We start from the raw sequence: 22,701 nt of genomic DNA, 5'->3' as shown, positions 1-22,701 counted from the left end.
ATGTCACTTTAGTCTGTTGGAATGGAAGGATTGTGTACATTCTCTCTGAAGTAACCGTCTTATCCTTTCCTGATTAACAATACATACTACTCCGCATACATGTACAACTCTCGGCCTCGTGCGTTCTTTTATTGATTTCATAAGAGTGTTTATCATAATCTGTTCTTTTAGTTTTCATTAATATAGAATCAGACCAGTCTTTTCTCTTAAAAAATGATAGTCACTGCTTCGCTACCGACCACGACTGACGACTGAAAGAGTGTTGACAGGTTGAAGTGTGACTGAGTGGGGTAAAGTTTGTTACCTCTGTGCGTTACCGCATTACTCCTACTCTGGGTGTTTTGACTATAAGTATAAAGCAAGGCCTGATTAATCGTTCTCGCTCTGACATGTTTGGAATACCCATTATGGGATTTTAATCTCGAAATGCTCGACTATTTCAATTGGTTTTTTCTTTTAACCAGTAATGTCCTTTATTTCTCTTCTGTGAGCATTTCTGAGTGTCACTTTAGTCTATTGCAAACTCGATTCAGCTTTGAAGAAATTATTTCATATTTGCTTTTTTTTCATATGCAACACCTGCAAAATGTAAGATCTTGCTCATACTTCCGCGTTTGTTCGGGAATTTTTAATTAATTTGATATCCTTTTTCCTTGAAGTACATTTATAATTTTTTCATATTTTTTTGTTGAATTTTCTTTCATTTGCTTTTGAAATTGAAACTTGTAGGATTGAAACGCCTTTCATATCACTGATATTTCACGAGTATCCCAAGTCAGTTTCGATTCTGATAAGATGTCTTGCTTCTTTTATTACATTTATACGTGTGGATTATTTTTGTTATTTGTGTGTCAAATATTATAAAAGAGTAATCAAGGGAACCAAGATTCCAGTGGAATCAAAAGAATGTAATCGAGGGACAAAGACCCGACATGGAAAACAGACAAACACAACAAAGAACATAAAGTAACTAAAATTATACATACAAAGTAACACAAGTAAATGAGCAACTCGGACTCCACTTAAAACTGGGAGCATGGACCAGATGCACCGGTAGGGTAAGCGTCCTCTGCCTTACTAGAAACACCCACCGAGTTGCTCGTAAAAAAAGTCAAGTCTGGAGTAGACGAAAGAGGAAAGAAAAACTATGAAACGTTGAACAAATCAGTTTTCATGGTGCAGATGGATACACCGTAACGATCTACGAGTTCATGATGTAATGATGACTTCAATCTTGTAGCAACATAACCCTGTTCCAGAAGCCTAATTGTAAGAAGTCGAAGTCTGGTGTATGCGTAGTTACGGCATCCTCTGGCATAATGTATGAGTTATGATTTTAGCAATTGCGAAGCAAAACATAAGTTAGAAATGTTAATAAGACAACAACCTAGGTAGCAATAAATATGAAAGATCATGGTCAGGCTTTCCCACCAGTTATCTTAATCTAATGTCGGTCAATACAGAAAAGTATACGAAATTATATAGGTTAATACAACTTTCGGGTACTATATACCCTTCGTTTTCTAAGAATTATAGACGACACCATTTCGTTTTGTCTTTCCCATGAAAGCTATGAAGTTTGGTTAGGTAATGTCCTTAACATTGCAAACTTTGCCATTTTATTTTGCCTCTCTTCAAACAAATAAAATATTGTGGTTTGGCTGTAAGAAACCTTTCTTTACATTGAAAACGTCACATTCTGGTTTGTCAAAGTTTAAATATTCCACATGTAGAGTAGTATACGCTAATTGATTATAGTACCAAAACAAAAAACACAAAAAAGAAAACAAAACAAAAAAAAACAAAAAACCAAAAAAGAAGAAAAAACCCAAACAGCATGATTAGTAACAAAAATTCGTTTGTCAAATTTAAGTGTATTTATAAAAAAAAAAGTGTTTTATTGTAACATATACAACAGTCAGATTTCTTTAAAACATGCAATTTCCTATATTTTGTAAATTTGGTCTAAGATAAGACCATCAAGTCGGCTAAAATGAAATACCTTTCATAGGTACAATGTTTTACACTAAAACTTAAAGAATATAGTTTGAAAAATCCAGAAGTTTTTTGTTTTTTCTAAAAGAAATGCACTGCTAAAATTTCTAAAATTCTGAAAGTCTCTTACCTAAAATTCAAACTATCCACAAATACAAGGCATGTATCTGAAAATTAATGAAAAAATAACCTAATAATTCTTTAAGTATATATCGATAGAAAACTAGTCCGTTCGTGAACAAAAACCAAAAACAAGGATGAATGCATGCCAATATCCAAATTGTTTTGGTCAGTTCGCCTGGATATTTTTTTTTCGGGAAATTTTCGAAAAAGAAAAAGAAACCAACACACAGATAGAAGTGACCTTGGAGGGTCATTGATAACACAGCGGGTACAATAATATCTTACCTCTCGATAATAAAGTTATCAATACCAACAAGAGAAAATGTTTGACACTGATTTATAATAGTATATGTATATATATATGTTGATTCCAATGGGATAGGGACATTTTACCTAAGTTAAACATTTCTCTGCAATGATTGGCAAAGTCGTTGTCTAAATGAATCAAGGGCGGAAGAACAGAAGAATTGTAACTCTTTTTGATAGAAATACTATGAAAAGGTCAAACAATTTCTTCTAAAACGTTTCTCATATATAAAAATGGAAAAAAATATCTAACTAACAGCATGCACATCATTACAAATTGTGCCTTATGTATTGTATGCTACGACATGTAACTACTTATTCCAAAATATTTATACAATAATCCTTTGTTAAAAAAGTGTTCCTTTTTTCGATGAAAATAAACTTGACATGATATAAACTTGCACTAGTACAAAATGAGAATTAATTGCATGCTTTCTTTTGAATAATTTTGTCTTGACATTGGATTACAAAGAAACTAACAGCATACTGTAATGGTAAAACAACACAAAAATACGAGACGGAGAGTGATAATAAACCGTAAACATCTCAGAATTAGAACAAAAAGGGAAAATTTAAATTCACTGCTATAATTCAATCTACTAGAATCTTACATTATTTGGAGTGAATTTGGATTGTGTGCATCGGATAATGAAACAGCTATTCATATATTTCAAAGTTTTGCGTTTTTGGAGAATTCTTTCGTATACATTAACTTTTGAATACTTTGTAGATGTTGTTTTTACATAGATACCATAAGTTCATTTGAAGTTTTTCGATGTAGAACATAAAAACTGATTCTGTTTTGAAAGAGACATTCACTGGTAATATTCGAAAAAAAAAATGATGATAATTTTGAGCGGTTTTGTAACTGGTTTATATCTTTTCAAACCAAATGTTACATGAGGAAAATCACAGATTACTAAAATTTATTTGTATATATCTCGGAGAAGGTGATCATTTGAGCAGAACATGCCTATTGGCTCGTTTTATATTAAAAAAAAAAAACAATGAGGAAGTTTCTGCATAAATTCTTTTCAATTATACATATCACTGATCAGCTTTATTAAGCCTTATTTAATGTTTACACACTCATAAGTTTTGCAAGATCAGTTTATTCAGTCTTGGTATAGCTTTATTTCTGATTCATCCAGAGGAGAATTCTACTCGCTTTTCAAGACATTCTTTGGTATTGAAAACTATATAGTCAAAATACCGAAATATTACAGGATCTCCACTAACCGATTGAAAAAGGAAGGTGGAATAACATTCCAAAACCTGATCTTTTTTCAACGAGAATATTGGTGACGAATGCCATGTATTTGTGAAACTATTGCTGTTAAAAATCCAAGACAAAAGTGTTTGTTGCAACAAAGTTGGTGCTTTACTCTCTTTTTGCAATTTGAATGTGTTAAAAAGACTTTCTGTGTTCATTAAAATTATATCTGCTATGCTATGATAGATTTATCGCCTTTCGCTCTCTAAAAGTATCTGTATTTATCTCTGTATTTATTATTGATCATTTCTGTGTCGTTTTCTTTACATAAAACTGATTCACCTCGTGTAACACATTTATGTATGTGTCTGAGCGTATATTGTTCTGTTACCGGGTAACAATTTATTTTTCAATTCTAAACACTTTCTATTTTTAGCGATAATTATTTGAGGCCTGTTAGATTTCTATTATAGATGTTTCATTCCCCGATGATAAGTTTCCTCATGTTAACAAACTACATGGAAATAAACAATCAACAATTCGTTTAAATCTATGATAGCTCACGATGTAAGTTAAATTTTATTATTAGTTACAATATTTATGTATTAAGCATTGTTATAAGTCTATTTTTTATATAGGATATGCCCCAGAAGGTCAATTTAAGAGATGTGTTTATGTAAAATGTATGGAGCGCCTTGTGGTACTATTTATGGTTTTTGATTATGAATTATATTTTTTGCGTTATTATTCCATATTTCACTTACCCAAACCTAATTATATGATTTTCGCAACCTTAATTACCCCTTAACCGAGATTTGTTTTTGAAATTTTTGGTTTTACACCTCTCCTCGCTTTTTTCGTTTAAAAAATGTACCGAAAGCCAAAAGTGTCACCTTGGTAATTTTTTCTACGTTATTATTTGTCGAAACACGTGTCTCTATGCTATATTTGAGGGATATCTACTTGATAGATCTGATGTTTAATCTTATGTTTTTCTCGTTTTTGTGTTTATTGTATTTTTCTTTTCATTTTAGTTAGAATAGTGAACTTAGAATGTGTTCCTTTTTCTTTTGTAGCTTTTTACCGCTATCATTGTTGAATAAAGATGTTCTATGAGACGATGTTGGTTATGCTATATGCACTGCGGCAGAATATATATAATAAAATCTGAATCTATAATTAAATGTATAATTCATCTTCAGTATATGGTGTTTATCTTTCAAAATTAACTCACTACTCTAGAGCAATTACTAACTACTCCGATTTTTTTGAACGCCATAAATATCTGCGAAACAGACTACTGAATCAGGGATTAGGGGGGAATGCGTCCAAAAGATCTCTTACCAAATTCTTTTTCAGATATCTTTCCTTGGTTGAAAAGTACTAGTTTCTTCTAAAACAATGAGTAATGATAGCCTTTTGTAAATTATTCATTGTTCTGTTATGACCACTGATTTACTGATTATGACACTACAGCATGTAAATGCTATTTAATCACCACCGGTATATTCACGCCACAATGAAACAGAGAACTTAGCCTCGTCGTAAAACCTAGATTTAACCACCATTTTGTTTGAAATGTCCGTACCAAGTCAGGATCATTTGGGTAGCAGCTACTATAGTGATATAATATCTATTTTATCAGATTTATTTCGGACTTGACTTGATTATGAGTCGGATTAGTGTTCGGTAATTTTGTTATTACCCTTATATAGAGTACGCTATATATACATAACATTGTTTTTTGTTGAATACTTTTTCACTCCAGATCATACTTTGAACAATGTTTTTTAGTGGAATTTTGACTTGGTTTTGGTAAGGAATTACCAATCAGAGTTGAAATTGAAGAATAGAGAGAAATTATGAGGACGGAACTGTCAAGTGAATCAACAGTCAAATTATTTTGTTTTCATATTCAAACTCAGCTTTTAATTTCTTATACGCACGCTGCCTAAAATTGTTGCGTAGAACAGGCATTGCAGAAGAACGTGTAAGTTTACTATGTGAAAATATTTAATACCAATCGTGTCTTTGATACATTTATAGCGATAACAAGGAACTTAGTATAAGTTATTTTTGATATAATATTTAATTGAAACTTTTGTAAGTGACACCAGGACTTGAGTTTGGGAGTACGTCTTTAAAATGAACGAAAACAAATGACTGTGGCTCTTATTTGCATAGAAATAACGGCAGTAATTATGTTTTAATGTTCTAAAATTAATAGTGGTGTTAACTTTAGAACGTCTCAAACGATATTATGGATTGAAATCTACAGGTTTAATGTTTTTAACATGAAATGTTGGAGTACTTTTTTACAGTGACTGCTCACAACAAAAAAAACTTTTTTCAAAATATTCTTACATATTTTGATTGAAAAGAAGACATTTTTTGTAAACGGGGAGACTTTGATAGGAATATAAAAAAAGCCCGAGTTATTAAATGATGCAGTTCTGTTAAAACAATAAATACGAAACAAAAGAAATCAAACACACATACACACACACGCATAATAAAAAAATGAAATCTTCAATAAGGTGATGTGAAACGCATTGAATTTTGGCCATCGTGACATTAGTATTGAACTTAATTAAAATAAAAAATACCAAAAGTGGAAACAAAATAAAGCCACAAATATAGAAAAGGCAAAAAATCAGTCGTGCACCCAAAAATGTTCATATTCTTCCTTCCCCACCACTAAATAACTACATCGAAATTGTGTTTCAGAACAATGCCAGGTTCATCACTTATAGTTTCATTTTCACGTTGTCTTGGTCTCCACTCAATTTTGCCACTGTATACCACTGAAAATCCGAAATTGATTGATTTTCATAGAAAAAAAATGGTCGGTTGATTCTCATTGATTCTGATATATCAGTATATTCTGATCGGCAATTTTTCAACCTTTACTACGAATTACTTGTTTGTGGAAAATTAACAGGAATGACCTCTTACGTTACCTCCTCAGATGCATTTTTAAAAGGGAGCGCATATTCAAAGTTATCATTGAAATTCCATTATAAATTACCTTTTTCGTGTTAACATCCTTAACACTTGCATACATTTCATTCAAAATATCAGCAGTAGAAATATTTTATTTCTATAATGAATGACTGGCTACATTCTCTTGAAGTTTGTAACTGATCTCTGTTCATAATTACATGTAGTTGAACTTTCATTCTTCGAATTCAGAGGCGGACCCAGAGATAAGGAAAAGTGGGTGCAGGTTATTATTAGCCTTTTTACCATCCACTTTCACACGAAATTGATTTTTTTTCGACCACCTGGAATCCCTTGGAACCGCTACTGTTCGATCATTTTTTTGTAAACAAATATTTTTAATCGAATAAATCGTAAAAGAAAGGGAAAACAAACTTCTTCCGGTATTCGCATGTCCTAAGATTTCCTTTGTAAAGAGTTTTGTCCTCATTTATTGTTTTGGGAGCTTTGACAGTTAACCTTGTTACTCAATTGACTTGTGGTTGTTGTACCTGTGACGAATTATAATAACCAATTTGCTTCTATGTTGATTTAAAATAATACCCGGCATATTAACATTTTGTAAGAGGCCTAAATTAAAATAAAGTTTGTTTTCCCTTTCTTGACTCATAATGTTCACTTTTGGTCAGTTGGTAGGGAAATAATTTTATATTACTATGAAAACAATCAATATCGGTATTTAAAATATTTTTAAAGTTTAAAATTTCCAAAACAAAATATTTTTGTAGGTATGGTCATTTTTCTGTGTAAGAAGGAAAGGAGCCAACAAACACAATTTTAGTTAAGGCCTGATCAAAGAGTAATCAAGGGAATTCTAGCGGAATCAAGAGAATGTAATCCAGGGACAAAGACCAGACATGAAAATCAGGCACAGACAACAAACAGGTGCAGGTCCAGGTAAAAGCGAAATGGGTGTACGCCCCCTCCCCCAAAAAAAATATCGTAATCTCGTAATCTGCTAAATATTCTATTGAATATGGTAATTTCTCGTTTTCATTAATTAAATATGTCATAATCTGATTTCCTTTTAGACAGAATCTCGTAATTATGCCTCCTCCCTTTCATAAAATCCTGGACCCGCTCGTGACAAAAAACATAACATAACCAAAATAATACATACAAACTAACCAAATTAAATGAGCAAATCGGACTCCACTAAAACCTTGGAGCATGAAACTTCGGTAGTGATGACTTCTATATTTTATCAATATAAATTTTTCCAGAAGCCTAATTGTAAGAAGTCTAGCGCGATACAAAAAAGTCTGCGTAGTTACAACACGCCATGGCATAATGTATGAGTTGTAATGTGAAAAATCCATACGCTGGTGAACACAAATTAACTTTCTGAAAGAGTAATTATAATGACAAAATTAAAATGGTGAAGAACATGAAAATTGGTACATAATGTAAAGAACTGTTTTATAAAATACTTTTTAAATGATAATAATCCCAAAATATAATTACCTTTCCATTACATTCCATTTCCAAGACAATGTTTATAATGGTTTCGATTGCTACAATAATTACATAGATTGAAATTAGAACGTTTTTGATATGATGGTATTAGTTTAAACGATATTTATTCAGAAAAATCGAAGCTGTTACGATGTATATTAACAGTAATTGGATTGGAAAACAATGGTCAAGAGCACTTTTCCTTTTCCAGAAAACATAATCAAAGATGTTATTAAACCAAAAATTATACTGAATGAAAACCGACTATATGAAAGGGTACTCAAGGGAACCAAGGTTATAGCGGTAATCAAAAGAATGTAATCCAGGGACAAAGATCAGACATGGAAAACAGACATACACAACAAAGATTATTAAGTAACTAAAATCATGCATACAAAGTAACAAAAGCAACTGAGCAACTCGGACTCCACTAAAAACTGGGAGCATGAACCAGGTGCACCGGTAGGGTAAGCGTCCTCTGTTTTTCTAGAAACACCCGCTACAAATCATAATGATAAATAATCAAATGATGGTATCAGATTCACTTTCGATATACTAGTGCATTACAAGATATTCTCAAACTATAAAAAAACATTTCCTTAAATTCGCATTAAAATAACACTGCCACACGGATTTCTTTATTGTTGCACTACTTTTAGACTTGTATGTCTTTCCTTTCAATTATTACATTTATTTTGTTGATTTATTCAGAAATCATGTATAAATAGACAATATATGTTGCCTTAAAGTGTTTACTGAAGTAAAACAAAAGCGATATCAAATGATTCGGATCAATGTGTTTCAGTACCACGTGTTACTCTTCAAATAATAATGATTTAGCTTGGAGATTGCGATCATTTAAATCAAGATAGTTTGGATTGAAAGGTAAGATGATACAAATACTAAACTACTTCATAATTTCTTTTTTAATTTTTAATTGTTGTCTTCTAGATAAGGTACACGACAATTGCTTTAATTGAGGTTTAATTTTGTTTTCACAGGAAAAGCTTCAGAGACATTACTAAAGATCTAGATATGAATTTCAGACTGATCTTTTTCTTGTGTCTTGGTAAGTAAAACATATTTTTTAGTCCCAGTCACTAATTTTTCTGCAAATATTGAAAAAATGGAATGAAACTATAAACATAGGTGTACTAGGCTACTGCAGCTAGGTTTGATAGATTTTTTCGAATGATGCATAAAATACTTTTTTTATTTTATTTGATTTAAATATCGTATGGCGTCCGTCCTCGTCGACTTGTTCAGTTGTAGTTCCAAAACACACACAGTCGTCATTTTTTTACTAGAATATCAAAGGAGTCCAAATTCCATCTTAACACAGACGTCATTATTAAAGTCATGAATCTGTTTGAAATTTTTAAAAACTCTTTCAATATCAAAAATGACAAAATATAGTTTCGGATGTTATAATATATAAATACATTTTATTACATTCGGTACTAAATGGTCAAATTGACGTACTAAGATAAAAAAAAAACACATTCCTTTTACTTTATTCATGGAGTCCCGTATAAGTCTTTATGTTTTTGAATTTGAAAAAAAATGCCTTTCAATGTAAAATTCAGCCGTCTTTTTACTGTTTTGTGAGGTTTAAATTTTGGAAAATTTTGTTATTATTAGCATTTATGACGACCATACAGACCATATAGACGCAGTCAGTTAATAGCAAGATATTATAGAAATTACTTATTTTATCACAGGACATTGATAGATAAATATTCAATGATCTTCATGTGAAAATTCATGTGTGTTACGATTCATGACATGTGTATATAAAAGACAACACACATATTGATCAGTTAATTTTTGTTTTAAACCCCATGTTAATTCAAATAATTATTATGTCGTCATTGGAAGGGGACATTTTCATATTGCTTCCTCACTCGATCCATGCACATCTCATTTAATGACTTCCTGGAGCAAAAGACTTGAGTCTATCAATAACTATGAATTACTTTCTCTTATGGATTCAAAGGCTATGTAATATATGAATTGCATGTGTATTGTTCAGAAACATGTTCTTTGCCTTTCCAATATTTATTGTTGTTGTGTTTCTATACCAATGACCAAGAACTGGCTATATGCCTGAAACACGAGTGATTTCACTCAAATCCTAGTTAGGAATTACACTGTTACGCTGTCTTGTTTCTTTTGTCTGTCAAATATTTCTGATTAGTACGAAAGGGAATCAAAACTACATCGCAAATTTCAATACGACAACTACCAAATTGAACATTAATAAATTAGGAAATGAATGCATCCATCTTTAATCAATGTTTTAGCGTTTCCAAATATGTAAACTAATAATAATTTCTAATATTAACATATCTTGTCATAATAATTAATATATCGAACAATTTTTATTTCGAAGAAACATGAATTTTCAACGATCTCTGCTGACTTTGTTCAGTTTTTAGTGGAATCCGAATTGCTCATTTACTTTTGTTACTTTGTATGTATTATTTTGGCGATTTCATGTTCTGTTCTTTGTTGTTTTTTTTTCGTGACTGGTCTTTTTCCCTGGATGATATTCTTTTGATTTCTGCTAGAATCTTGGTTCTCTTGATTATTCTCTTGATTACTCTTAGTCTCGTATTTTATGGGTCTTTATTTGATAGTTAAACCCTTTAGTATGGATGGAGCGATGTTCTACTTATGTAAATTTCTACGGTCAAATTTGAATGGCTTATTTTTTCTGTCGGAAGTGACGTATGCTGTGTGAATGTGATTGTTTGAACTTTAAGCACAGACGCACACCATGTCGCTAAAGGGCAAAGCTGAAAATCATATACACATACTGGTAAGCGCATACCGGCAATGCCTACTCCATAATACACTCGCTTGGAAGTTGCACTTTTGTACTTCCTGTTCTAATTAAATCTGTCTTTTCTTAAAAATGTATAGTCGTTTGATTTTTTTTAAAACTTCCTGACCCTGGCACAGATGACACTTCATGCTGAGCTAGTATCTGCTTTGGTATCATACCTTAATAAACTTTCACATGCTTCTTAACAACCTTAGGTTCCTCAACTAACATGTATTATGGAAAATAAATTAGTCTTTTTAATTTTTCACTAAGAAATTGCCGGAGTACCACAAAACCCTAAAACACTTTAGTCTGGGAATATTCTTGACTCCCCGAGAAACCATAATCAAAGTCTTTGAAATTGATATCGTCACAAACAGTTAAGTAAAAACAGCAAAAAACTAATGTTCATTTTACAACTCAGTGTGTCTATATTTTTTCTAGTTGTTTCTACATTAGCCAGCTTACCAGAAGAGCTCAAAGACAAATGTCCAACAGCAGAAGATTGTACAGACCAAGTGAATGCTAGAAATACAGGCTGGGAAACTTGTGTCAAATTATCTCCGTCAGATTGTGCACTTAATACTAATTGCATATTTGTATCAAGTACCTGTCAATTAAACACAAATTAAAATTTCACATCTCTGAGCAGTTTTTATAAATGCCTATAATTGTAAGGAATTGACAACCATGGTGTATCACAGGTTTTATGATAATCAAATTACAAGTGTCGGTTCTAGAGTGTTCAAAAGAATGTCAATAGACACACAGAAGGTTCGTTTACGCGCGGCAATAATAAAAAATAATGACAATAAATAATACACTTATGTACTAAGAATAAAAATGAATTCAAATTAAACAAAAATTCATTTGTCACGGATCAAGGATATAAGACTATTTCCTGTTCCGTATCGTCATAAACTCTGTCAACATCCCTTACCAGGGAATGTCCATTCCCTTTTAACATACTATTACTTGTTTAGTTAAATGTCCTGCTGAGATAAGAAGTACTCATAAATGTTAAATGCAAATTCATTTTTATTTCCAATATTAACAGTATAGTCATGAGTAGACTGAGATCAATAACTGCTTTATTAAACGATAACAAAATTACACTTTAATATTATATTAGTGAAAAAGGTCAAAACCATAAACCATAAATTAAAGTTTGTAAATAACAAAATAAGACTCTCTTGGATTCTTTGAAATCTTGACCATTAACAATGTAAAATTATGAGTTAGATTGCATAAATCTGTTAATTCAATGTCTTATTGCGATTAAACTAATTTTTTCATGTTTCTCTTGCCTAACCTAGGCGTTAAATTTAGACAAGTGCAAATTCAGTACTGTTGATTTACTAGTTATATAGGTTTTCAGCAACTTTACTGCAGATACAGTGTTTCTTCATGTGTTAATGGAGTCCTTTTCGACAAGATTCTTGTTAATCGCCTCTTCACTGACAGTGGCAAACTTTCCGCGTGCCACATTTGTTTAAATTATCAATAGACACAATGATTCCGAACGTCTGTTGATACAGAAAACCTGATTGGCTGATCGGCCATAAACACTGTAGCTCTGATATGATAACACCAACAACCGCAAGCAAGGTCTATTCGGGCCCACGAGAGGTCTCCTCACTCTGAAATAAATTTTAAAATTCTGCCGTCGAGACCAATCAGAAATAAGCAAAGTTTTTCTTTATCATTTAATAATATAACATATATAAGAGTAATTAGGGAAACAAAAATTATAGCGGAAATAAAACGAATATAATCCAGGGACAAAGACCAGATATGGATGACAGATACAAACAACAATGAACATAAAGTAATAAACAAATAATACGTACAAAGTAACAAAAGTAAATTAGCAATTCGGACTACATCAAAAACTTGGAGAATGGACCTGGTGCACCTATAGAGTAAGCGTCCTCTGCTCTTCTAGAAACACCCGTCAAGATTCTCATAAAAAGTTAAGTCCGGGGTGGACTAAAGAGGAAAGGAAAACTATGACACCTTGTAAAATCAGTTATTATGGTGCAGATGGATACACCGTAACGATCCACGAGTTCATGGTGACGTCCATAAAACTTCTAGGTGATGACTTCAATCTTGTAGCAACAGAACTCTGTTCCAGAGGCCTAATTGTAAGAAGTCTAGTACGATACAAACGGTCTGCGTAGTTACGGCAAGCTCTGGCATAACGTTTGAGTTGTGATATGAAAACTTCATATGCAGGCGCTGACGGGATGTTGCCACAAATGAAAGGAGAGTTGACAATTCGGAATGAAAAGTCATCACGTTTGTCGTAAAGTTTGGTCAATAGTTTTCCTTTACCATCGATCTTTAAGTTTAGGTCAAGATATGAGGCTGACTTCACAGTGTCTGTAGTATCCTTTATCTCAAGTTAGATGCGATTACCGTTAAACAATCCCCGAGACTAGGATTGTTTAACGGTAATACGTCATCTATATTGCGGAAACTCAGATTAAAAGATCTAGATAAAAGATGTTCTTTCTTTCTGATCAAATCAGCTATATAGTCAGTCTCATAATAGTAAAGGAGTAATCAAGGGAACCAAGGTTATAGTGGTAATCAAAAGAATGTAACCCAGAGACAAAGACCAGACATGGAAAACAGACATACACAACAAAAAACATAAAGTAACTAAAATCAAACATACAAAGTAACAAAAGCAAATTAGCAACTCGGACTCCACTAAAAACTGGGAGCATGGACCAGGTGCACCGGTGAAGTTAGCATCCTCTGCTTTTCTAGAAATACCCGCCGAGTTGCTCATAAAAAGTCAAGTCCGGGCTAGACGAAAGAGGAAAGGAAAACTATGACACATTGAACAAATCAGTTTTCATGGCGCAGATGGATATACCGTAACGATCCACAAGTTCATGATGACGACCATAAAACTTTTGTAATGATGACTTTAATCTTGTAGCAACATAACCCTGCTCCAGAAACCTATTTGTTAGAATTCTAGCGCGATACAAAAAGTCTGCATAGTTTCGGCAAGCTCTGGCATAACGTACGAGTTGTGATATGAACATTACATACGCAGGTGTTGAAGGGATGTTGCCACAGATAAAAGGAAAGTCGACAATTTTGAATGAAAAGACATCACGTTTGTCGTTAGTTTGGTCAATAGTTTTCCTTTACGGAATAGATCAGCAAGTAGAGGAGCACAATTTGTTCCCATTGGAATCCGACCGTTTGTTAAAAAACGAGTCCACCACACTGGACAAATATGTTGTCGATCAAACATTCCAGCATTTTTCCAGAATAGCCTAATGAGAAATATTAATACAAACAAAATTTAAGAGTTGAACTGAAAAGTATTCATCATTGAGGAATACACAATTACTTACGAACAGTTGTTGATTTTTAACATTTATTAATGAGTAGTAAACATGATTCCCAGTAAAAGTACAGATTTTAACTCCCCTAGATCATTTCCATAACGGACAAAAAACAACAGTTTGTGGTTTCCTTTTTGAAAAGCATTGTAAATAATTCAAACGAAATTTGTAATTACGGAAAATGAACTGCCGTTTATGAAGAAGTCCTCACTTTCACAGTTTTATGACATACCATCAATGATAGGAAGTAGCCTTGATGTCTGTTTAAAGAGTAAAATTTGATGTTTTATTACATCATAGCCTTATTACTACACCAGATAAGAATTGATAATATGGATAATATGAAATAATCCTTATGATTCAATTGAGTGAAAATAATTACTGAAGTATTTGAAGATTTTTTGTCCTTTGATGATGAAATACAAAAATACCTTTAATATGTTTTGCAAATTTCGATATGCTGTATACGTAAGGAGTAATCTCTCATGAGCAGTATAAGAATCAAGTACAAAGGAAGATCTAAATTCTTGTATATTAGTTATATACAAGAAGTACTCAAAACCAAAACTATCGAGATATACAAATCCACCACCAAGAGGTTCTACCATGTGCAATACACACATTTGCTGTTCCTGTGAATTGAAACTGCCTGTGTGTTACCATACAAAAATAAAAAACTCTTCCATTCAAGAAATGATCCCAATGACCGAAGATATTATTTACCCAACTTCTTCAAAATTTTATTTTTCAATATTCGCAATGTTTAGATTTTAAATGGACAGGATACCTATTTAGCTTCTTAGAACCTATTGTTTTCATATGTTAAACAGGGAAAAATTGAAACACATGTTTAACGCTTGTTGATAAACGCACTAAACTATATGTAAATTAAACATGCTTTTTTTAAACATGAGTTGAAATTTTTCATGTGTATGCTTTCCTCGGGTTGCATTAACAATCTGACAAGTTGATATCAAGAAAACCCCGATCAATGGCCACCCAAACATACACACACATTGTATTTAACAGTTGGAAAGTTATTTTATTGGCTCTCCCCCACCACACACACACATTCTCCTTTTTTTACTATTTAATAAAAAGGCAACATAATAATATTGGCGTAGATAGATAATCCGGTGAATGGGAGATATTTTGTATCATTTCTCTTAATCATGTTTGTTTGTTTCTTTAAGCAATCACTACGATTTTAGTACGGTTTCTCTTATAGCGTTCGTTAAAAGAAATTATAGCGACAATTTCTTTAACAATTGTGGTAAACTTATGTGACATATTTCATTGACAAACGACCTGTTATATGTTCCTTGTTAATATTATGGTCTGCAAATCATAACTTAATGTCTTAGTTTTTTTGCTAGAAATATCAGACACATGTAATTTTGTATATCAACATTGTATTATTTACTTTGTATCTGTACTGTTTCAACGGAAGTGGATATGGACAAATAGGTATGATCATACAATACTATACAAATATCTTTTCGGTAAACTGTTGGTTTTTGATAATACGCAGACATTCATGTTGAGCAAACATACAATATCAGACAACAGTACTTGGGAAAAAAGTGTTACTTTCGATGATAAAAAGACGACTACAAATAATGTTACGTACAAACATTTATTTTCTAAGATTTTATTAATAAATTTTAGGAATAATTCAGAATATCGGTTTGTGTTATGTTTAATACACATGGCATATTATTCGGCTGAAGAAGATAACACGGTTCTATACAACTTGGAGCTGTTTCTTTGCTGAGGCATTCCTTCCATTTAGAATCAAGATCATTTAGTTTGGTTTCACACACACCCGGTTCAATTAGTTCCACGTTGAAAATTTGTGCCATTAACGTACAGTTGACACTGCTCTCATGTTTCTTACAAATGTACGCATCTAACTGACCAGATATAACTGCTCCTGAAAAGACAGGATGTGTTCATTGGTAACTTTGCATGACAGTTCATTATTTCATTATTACGATCACATTTATGTGTTGCTATGAAAAAAAAACTTATCTTTTATTTATGATGAGTTAGCTTCTTCATCTGTTAATGTCCGTTTTCGAAGTTTTACGACAAATGAAAATATTTATTAAAGTTAACCATTACTCTTGACCAATCAATCGCAATGTATGTTATTTTTTTCCCCCCAGTGTTGATATAGTAACTAAATCAGTAAAAAAACCAACTGATTACCTTATTGTCAATTCGTTGTTGTCTCGTCTCCTTTTGGTTTAGTCTTCCCTTTTTTGTTGATTTATAACTGTTGGTAACATTATTATTTAATCTTACCGTAATGTGTGAGACGTGTTCAGTGTTGAAGGCCATATTATTATTTGAACATTACAGATTTGGTAGTTATCGCATTGGCATTTCCCGACACCTTTAGTTAACTATTGGAAGGAACACTTAGAAATCAGTACCAACAAAACTCTCAGTTATCGAACGGAATAGGTACATACATTTGTTTAAATAAATGAAGAAGTTTCAAATCTTTAACTCCAAAAACAACAGTATCTTTGACTCCTCTGGAAAGATTTGTTGAGTAAATACTCATTATTCATACAGAGCGCGCAAGAACATCTGGTTCTAACATGATGAGAATATTTTAGCATTCCGTAAATTGGATTCGACAAACATGATCTTAACCTATACCCTGTTTTATATGTTGTACCATTTTACGTAGCCACCGTTAAGATATTGCTTATATTGGTAAAATAGAAAACGATATATTGCTGTGATTCTTACCTACTAGTCCGAATACAAACAAATACAACGCATTCATCTGAAAATAAAGAACACCAGTGTATCATGTGCATCGATGATTTATTGTCATTATTTTACCTTAGCTAAAGGGTAGTTATAAGTAACCATTCTGTTATCAAATATAACCTCTTTACTTTTCCGCATTGTAAAGCATGTAGACAAATAAAAGCAATTATTAGTTTGAATAGTTTGTAATTTGAAGAAAAAGAAAGAAAAATATTGTCATTTAATCAACAAATTGTCTAAAAATGAGTGTTCGGAAAACAAAATTTAACTCTAACCAACCTAGGAAAGTCATTGATAACACAAACGGACAAATATCTTACCTCTGACTATATAAATAATGACAATGTTGTCAATACCAGTGTGAAAGACTTTGTTATTGTAGATTTAAATCATTGTATGTATATTGATTCCTATATGATTGTGACATCTTGCCACAATTAATCAATTGTCTTACCTGTTGTCTATATATTGATCTATCTTGTCATAATGTAGCTAATTTGCATTATCGAATATTAAAAGCTACTCGGTAATCGGCATAATAAAAACAAAACAAAGTAATTGACATTCAAATTCTAAGAACATTAAAGAAATATGAAACCAGTATGTTATAACAATATGTTTTGTATACAGTATTTTTTAACTATTTTGTTAAGATGTACATTAAAACTAAATGATAACTGTATATCCCAAAACGGAAAACTAGGCGACTGAATTGAGCAAATATGTTGAATACATATAAATGCTCTATGAGTTTACAGTGTCGGATGATCTAATTGATTGATACCTTTACCTGTATCCGTCTGCACCATGAAAACTGATTTATTCAACGAGTCAGTTTTACTTTCCTCTCTCGTCTACCCTGGACTTGATTTTTTATGAGCAACTCGGTGGGCGTTTCCAGAAAAGCTGAGGACGCTTACTCTACCGATACACCTGGTTTATGCTCCCAGTTTTTAAAGGAGTCGGAGTCGCTCATTTACTTCTGTTACTCTGTATGTGTTATTATAATTATTTTATGTTGTTTGTTGTGTGTGTGTCCGTTTTCCATGTTTGGTGTGTGTCCCTGCATGAACTACATTCTTTTTGATTTCCGGTAGAATCTTGATTCCCTTAATTACTCTTTCTACGGGTTGGTGTAATATTTTATTGTCTTAGAAAAATATTACATTTCAATTAGTTATCGATGTTCCAGAATGTAGAAAATGCAATTATATATTGAATGTTTCAGACGTCGTGCAATACCGGTAAAAGTCAAATTAATGCGACTTCATATTGAAAATTGGAAACTCCTTTCTTTCAGAATATAAGTTTATCAATTCAGATTTTGAAAGTCACAAGAAGTCATACCCCACCCCCAGATGTATTACTTGCGATAGAAATAAACAGAAAATCCCAAATAGGCCATTTTTACTGAAATAAATATACTAGAGGTTTTCACATTCAAATATTCGTCAATTTAAGTGAGTTTTCAGAGGAGGATACATATTTTGCATTTAACATAAAACCGAAAGTGTAACCGCAAATGTTTTGTATCAGTTTAGAAAACTGAGTTATTAGGCTGTTTGGTGATACCTATATTTGAGTCAATTGACTTCGTTTTGTAGAATGTACAAGTTTGAAAAATAGAAAACACACATTTTTGAATTTTTGCCACGAGTTTTAAAAGATGGCAAAAACATGTTCAGTTTATTTTTTGTGACAAAATGATTCGTGAAATAGAAGGGTACGGGTAAAAATCAATTGGTTGATAAGTTGGGCTCAGCCTACGTGCAAAGAAATCATTACGACAGTAACTTTCATCCTTCACCTCTATTTTTTAATTATTTTTAATGTAGGTAAAAGTCTTAAAAGGGGTACAGCTGTGCCCATGGCAAACTCAGGAATATACTTCTGTTTGTAAGCACAAAAGTTGCAAAGTTTTGGTATCCAGTAAATCGGAAGGAAAACAATATTTTATGCCAGAGCTTGCCGAAACTACGCAGACTTTTTGTATCGCGCTAGAACTCTAACAAATAGGTTTCTGGAACAGTGTTATGTTGCTACAAGATTGAAATCATCACTACAGAAGTTTTATGGTCGTCATCTCGAACTCGTGGATCGTTATGGTGTATCCATCAGCACCATGAAAACCGATTTATTCAACGGGTCATAGTTTTCCTTTCCTCGTTTGTCTACACCGGACTTGACTTTTTATGAGCAACTCGGCGAGTGTTTCTAGAAAAGCAGAGGACGCTTACCCTACTGGTGCACCTGGTCCATGCTCCCAGTTTTTAGTGGAGTCCGAGTTGCTCGTTTGCTTTTGTTACTTTGTATGATTTTAGTTACTTTATGTTCTTTGTTGTGTATGTCTGATTTCCATGTCTAGTCTTCGTCCCTGGATTACATTCTTTTGATTACCACTATAACCTTGGTTCCCTTGATTACTCTTTAATCACCTACATTAATTCCAAAGGACGTTTGTACTGACACTTGATTGTTAAATTTATTTTTGCAAAATTTAGCAAATTTCAACCAAATCCTCTAAGGTATTGTGCTAAGTGAATCCATGCTTGTTGCATTGCAAAGTAAATTGTCGAGACTCCTTTCTTTACGCAGATGCACACATGCTATTACATGGGCTTTGTCCGTGGACTATGCAGCTTAACTGATGCAGTCTATGTCCACGTTATACCGCTAACGTCATGAAATTCAACTGGTGTATGTTATAAATTCTTGCAACTTTTTTCCGTTTTGTCCTTAAAAAATCATAGCATATAAAAATACTGATAAAGAGCAGTTATGGAACTTGTTTATATATTTTCCGAACCAAATATTGCTCATTTGCTTTTGTTACTTTGTATGTATGATCTTAGTTACTTCATGTTCTTTGTTATGTAATCTGTTTTCCATGTAAGCGTCCTCTGCTTTTCTAGAAAAAAACTTGTTCTTCGTCTCTTTTATCAATTGTGTTCCTGGTTTTACTGTGTACAATGATTCCCCACATCAGACTGTTCAGTTATCATACTTTTCTTTAAATTTCAATCAAACACTCAAACAATAGAAAATTTTAGTTATTTGTTGAGTTCTAACAATGCACCAATAAAGACAGTAAATCTTCCAAATGTTTTTTTTTAATATAAATTAATACCAGAGATGCATTGCTTTCCTGGTTGTTACAATAATGTTAAAGAAAAAAAAAGAAACAAACCCAAGCTCACAAAAGACCTTCCAGTTCAAGCGAATATAAATTACAGTTACTTTAAATTGTTAAATAGCTATCTTTGTAAGAATCGTGCAAAATCTGAAAATGTGACACACCCCGAAAAAGGCTACATATCTTTATTTTTGTAATTAAGTTGCTTTATGGGTCTATATCATGCAATTTGTAATTATCCATTCAAATCTGCCTGTTCTTAGGCGATAATCAACATTGAAAATCCAATAGAGTCTAGTGTATTTGAGTGTTAATTACAGAGTCATCTCCCTTAATCTTAAAATCTGCAGTGCATTCTATATAATTTTTATCACCTAAGAACATAGGTAATATGAAAAACCAAATGTTAATTTCTATTTATTAATTCAATTCATACAAAATATCAAAAATAAAAATATGCAGGCTTTTCACCCATGAATCACATTTTGTATGACTCTTAGCTGGAGAAATACCTAAATGGATTATCTCCCTCTTTAGACAACAGACAATAATCATTTTCTCCTGCACATCAGCATGAAGCCAACACAATTTCGCCAGTAATAAGAAGCTGTGTTTACAATAGTTCAACATGTAAAACCGTATAGTCTGATTACTTCCCTTTGCAGGCTTCCGACAATAATATCTTTCTTTCATGCTTAACTTTCTAAAAATATCATTAAAATCCCTTCAATGGTTAGAGAAAATGACCTTATAAGGAACCCTAAGTTGCTATATCTCCTATTGTTTGTCGGGAGGAAGTATAATTAAGAAATTCTTATCATGCAAATACAGAAACAAATTGACAAAAACTATAAGTGATATAAGCTCACAAAGAAAATATCTCGATTTAAATACAGGTAAGAAATGTTAAATGTTGAACTCTTAAGTTCAATCACCCCTCATCGAAATCCATTGTGCAGTTTAGGAGGATGTGTAACTTAAAAACCCTCAGATGAATTACCTCCTTTTGGAGTTATATTCTTTCATGCACATCTACAAATGATGCCGAACCTTCCTACCAACTTATCAAAATATCTTCAGCAGTTAAGGCACAGTTGCATTTGCAAGGTATTAACATGTAAAACGCTTAAGATGATGAACTCCCATTTGAGTCTGCCTGTAGTAATTATATTCCTTTGTGCACATCATACAATTCTTAACTTTCCTTTAAAATTTCATCAAATTGCTTGAGCATTTTAAGAGGAGTTGTACTTACAAGAAATGTGGCCAGACAGACAAACAGACAGACTGGGTGATTCCTATATACCACAATTTGTTTGCAGGAGTAATAATAACCCACTAATTTTGAAACAGAATAATGATTGTGACCGTAAGATTACAAGGAAAATTAAATATGTCATATATTACAAGGATAAACTTAAAGAAACATCACAGCAATGAAACATAATGACCAGTACAAAAACTAGTGTGATATAAACTACATTTACGACCATAAACTCATAAATAATGAAGAGAAATATAAAATTTATAATCATAATCTCATATGCAACAAAGAGAAAAATCAAAATTATAATCATAAACACATATGTAACAAAGAGAAAAAAAATCAATACTTGAAATGCATTTAAAGAATTAATTACATAAAGTCATTAGATACTTATGCATACACCTGAAGTATAAACCATTTAGGTATAGATTTCTTTTGCTAAATTTCAAATTCAATATTTAATAATGCTGTATTACACTCCCCTACCAACAACCTCCCTGTACTGTTGACACTTTTCTCATTGACCAGTTATATCCATATCATAATTTAACTTAACAGAAAATTAAAACAAGTTGAGAATTTGATATGACAGTAAGATCGTCCTGCCATCTGAGACATTCTCTATTTACAAAGAAGCCTTACAGATATATTTTAGTAATTAAAACATTAAGAATAACATGAATCTTTATACACAGGAAAAAATGAATGTCCAAACTAGAGGCTTTTGACAGCCTTATTTAATCAATCGCTCACATGAAAAATTTGAAATCCTGCCTGAATATAATTTGATGAAGTAGAGCAGGTCTATGTAGAGCAACCTGTCATACAAAAAGTGGTAAATCTGAAGAGCATATTATGGCCAACAATCCTATTAATTTTCAAAATATTGGCATCCAAGGTTTTAGAGGAGCTGATCTTTGAAATTTGGCCAATCTAAAAATTAGACTCCCTTAGATGGCAATCTTCTTTCATCAAGGGCAACCCAAATTAAATCATGTTTGCCCTTTTATCAATTACACCAACTATGGTAACCATAACCACAGTATCAACAAAGGTATGTCTTTCCCGTTGACTTACCAGGAAATTTAGAGTGACTGCAGCAACTTATTGAGCCACATAAAAAGCAGATTGTTTGTAGAAAGCATTGTGGTGAACAAGATTGGATAAAAAACATTGAAATAACATAGCATAAACATTGTTGTTTCAGGGTGCCTAATGACCAAA

The 22,701-nt window shown here is 32.3% G+C and overlaps 1 protein-coding gene and 1 long non-coding RNA gene across 3 annotated transcripts; one reads left to right on the top strand and one right to left on the bottom strand.

The window, feature by feature from the left end:
• The first annotated feature begins 4,100 nt into the window (after positions 1–4,100).
• LOC148610926 (uncharacterized) lies at positions 4,101–11,567 on the top strand. 2 transcript variants are annotated; one of them, XR_015924591.1, is made up of 3 exons: positions 4,101–4,204; positions 9,094–9,161; positions 11,364–11,567. It is a non-coding gene; the product is annotated as an uncharacterized LOC148610926 (long non-coding RNA). The 2 variants fall into 2 exon arrangements; XR_015924592.1 differs by lacking the exon at positions 4,101–4,204 and adding an exon at positions 8,867–8,977.
• A 4,345-nt stretch (positions 11,568–15,912) lies between these two features.
• On the bottom strand, positions 15,913–17,506 carry LOC148610925 (uncharacterized). Its single transcript, XM_088590847.1, has 3 exons — positions 17,398–17,506; positions 17,054–17,090; positions 15,913–16,223 (listed from the first exon to the last, which is right to left on the bottom strand). Exons 2-3 carry the CDS (start codon positions 17,088–17,090, stop codon positions 15,955–15,957), a joined length of 306 nt encoding a protein of 101 aa, XP_088446973.1. The 5' UTR covers positions 17,398–17,506; the 3' UTR covers positions 15,913–15,954.
• Between the last annotated feature and the right edge of the window lie 5,195 nt (positions 17,507–22,701).

The sequence above is a fragment of the Perna viridis genome, chromosome 7 (assembly GCF_037379345.1).
Source record: "Perna viridis isolate PV_CMFRI_1.1 ecotype Kerala chromosome 7, ASM3737934v1, whole genome shotgun sequence".
NCBI lineage: Eukaryota > Metazoa > Mollusca > Bivalvia > Mytilida > Mytilidae > Perna > Perna viridis.
The sequence above is the reverse complement of the archived record's forward strand: the minus strand, read 5'-3'. Positions and strand labels throughout refer to the sequence as shown.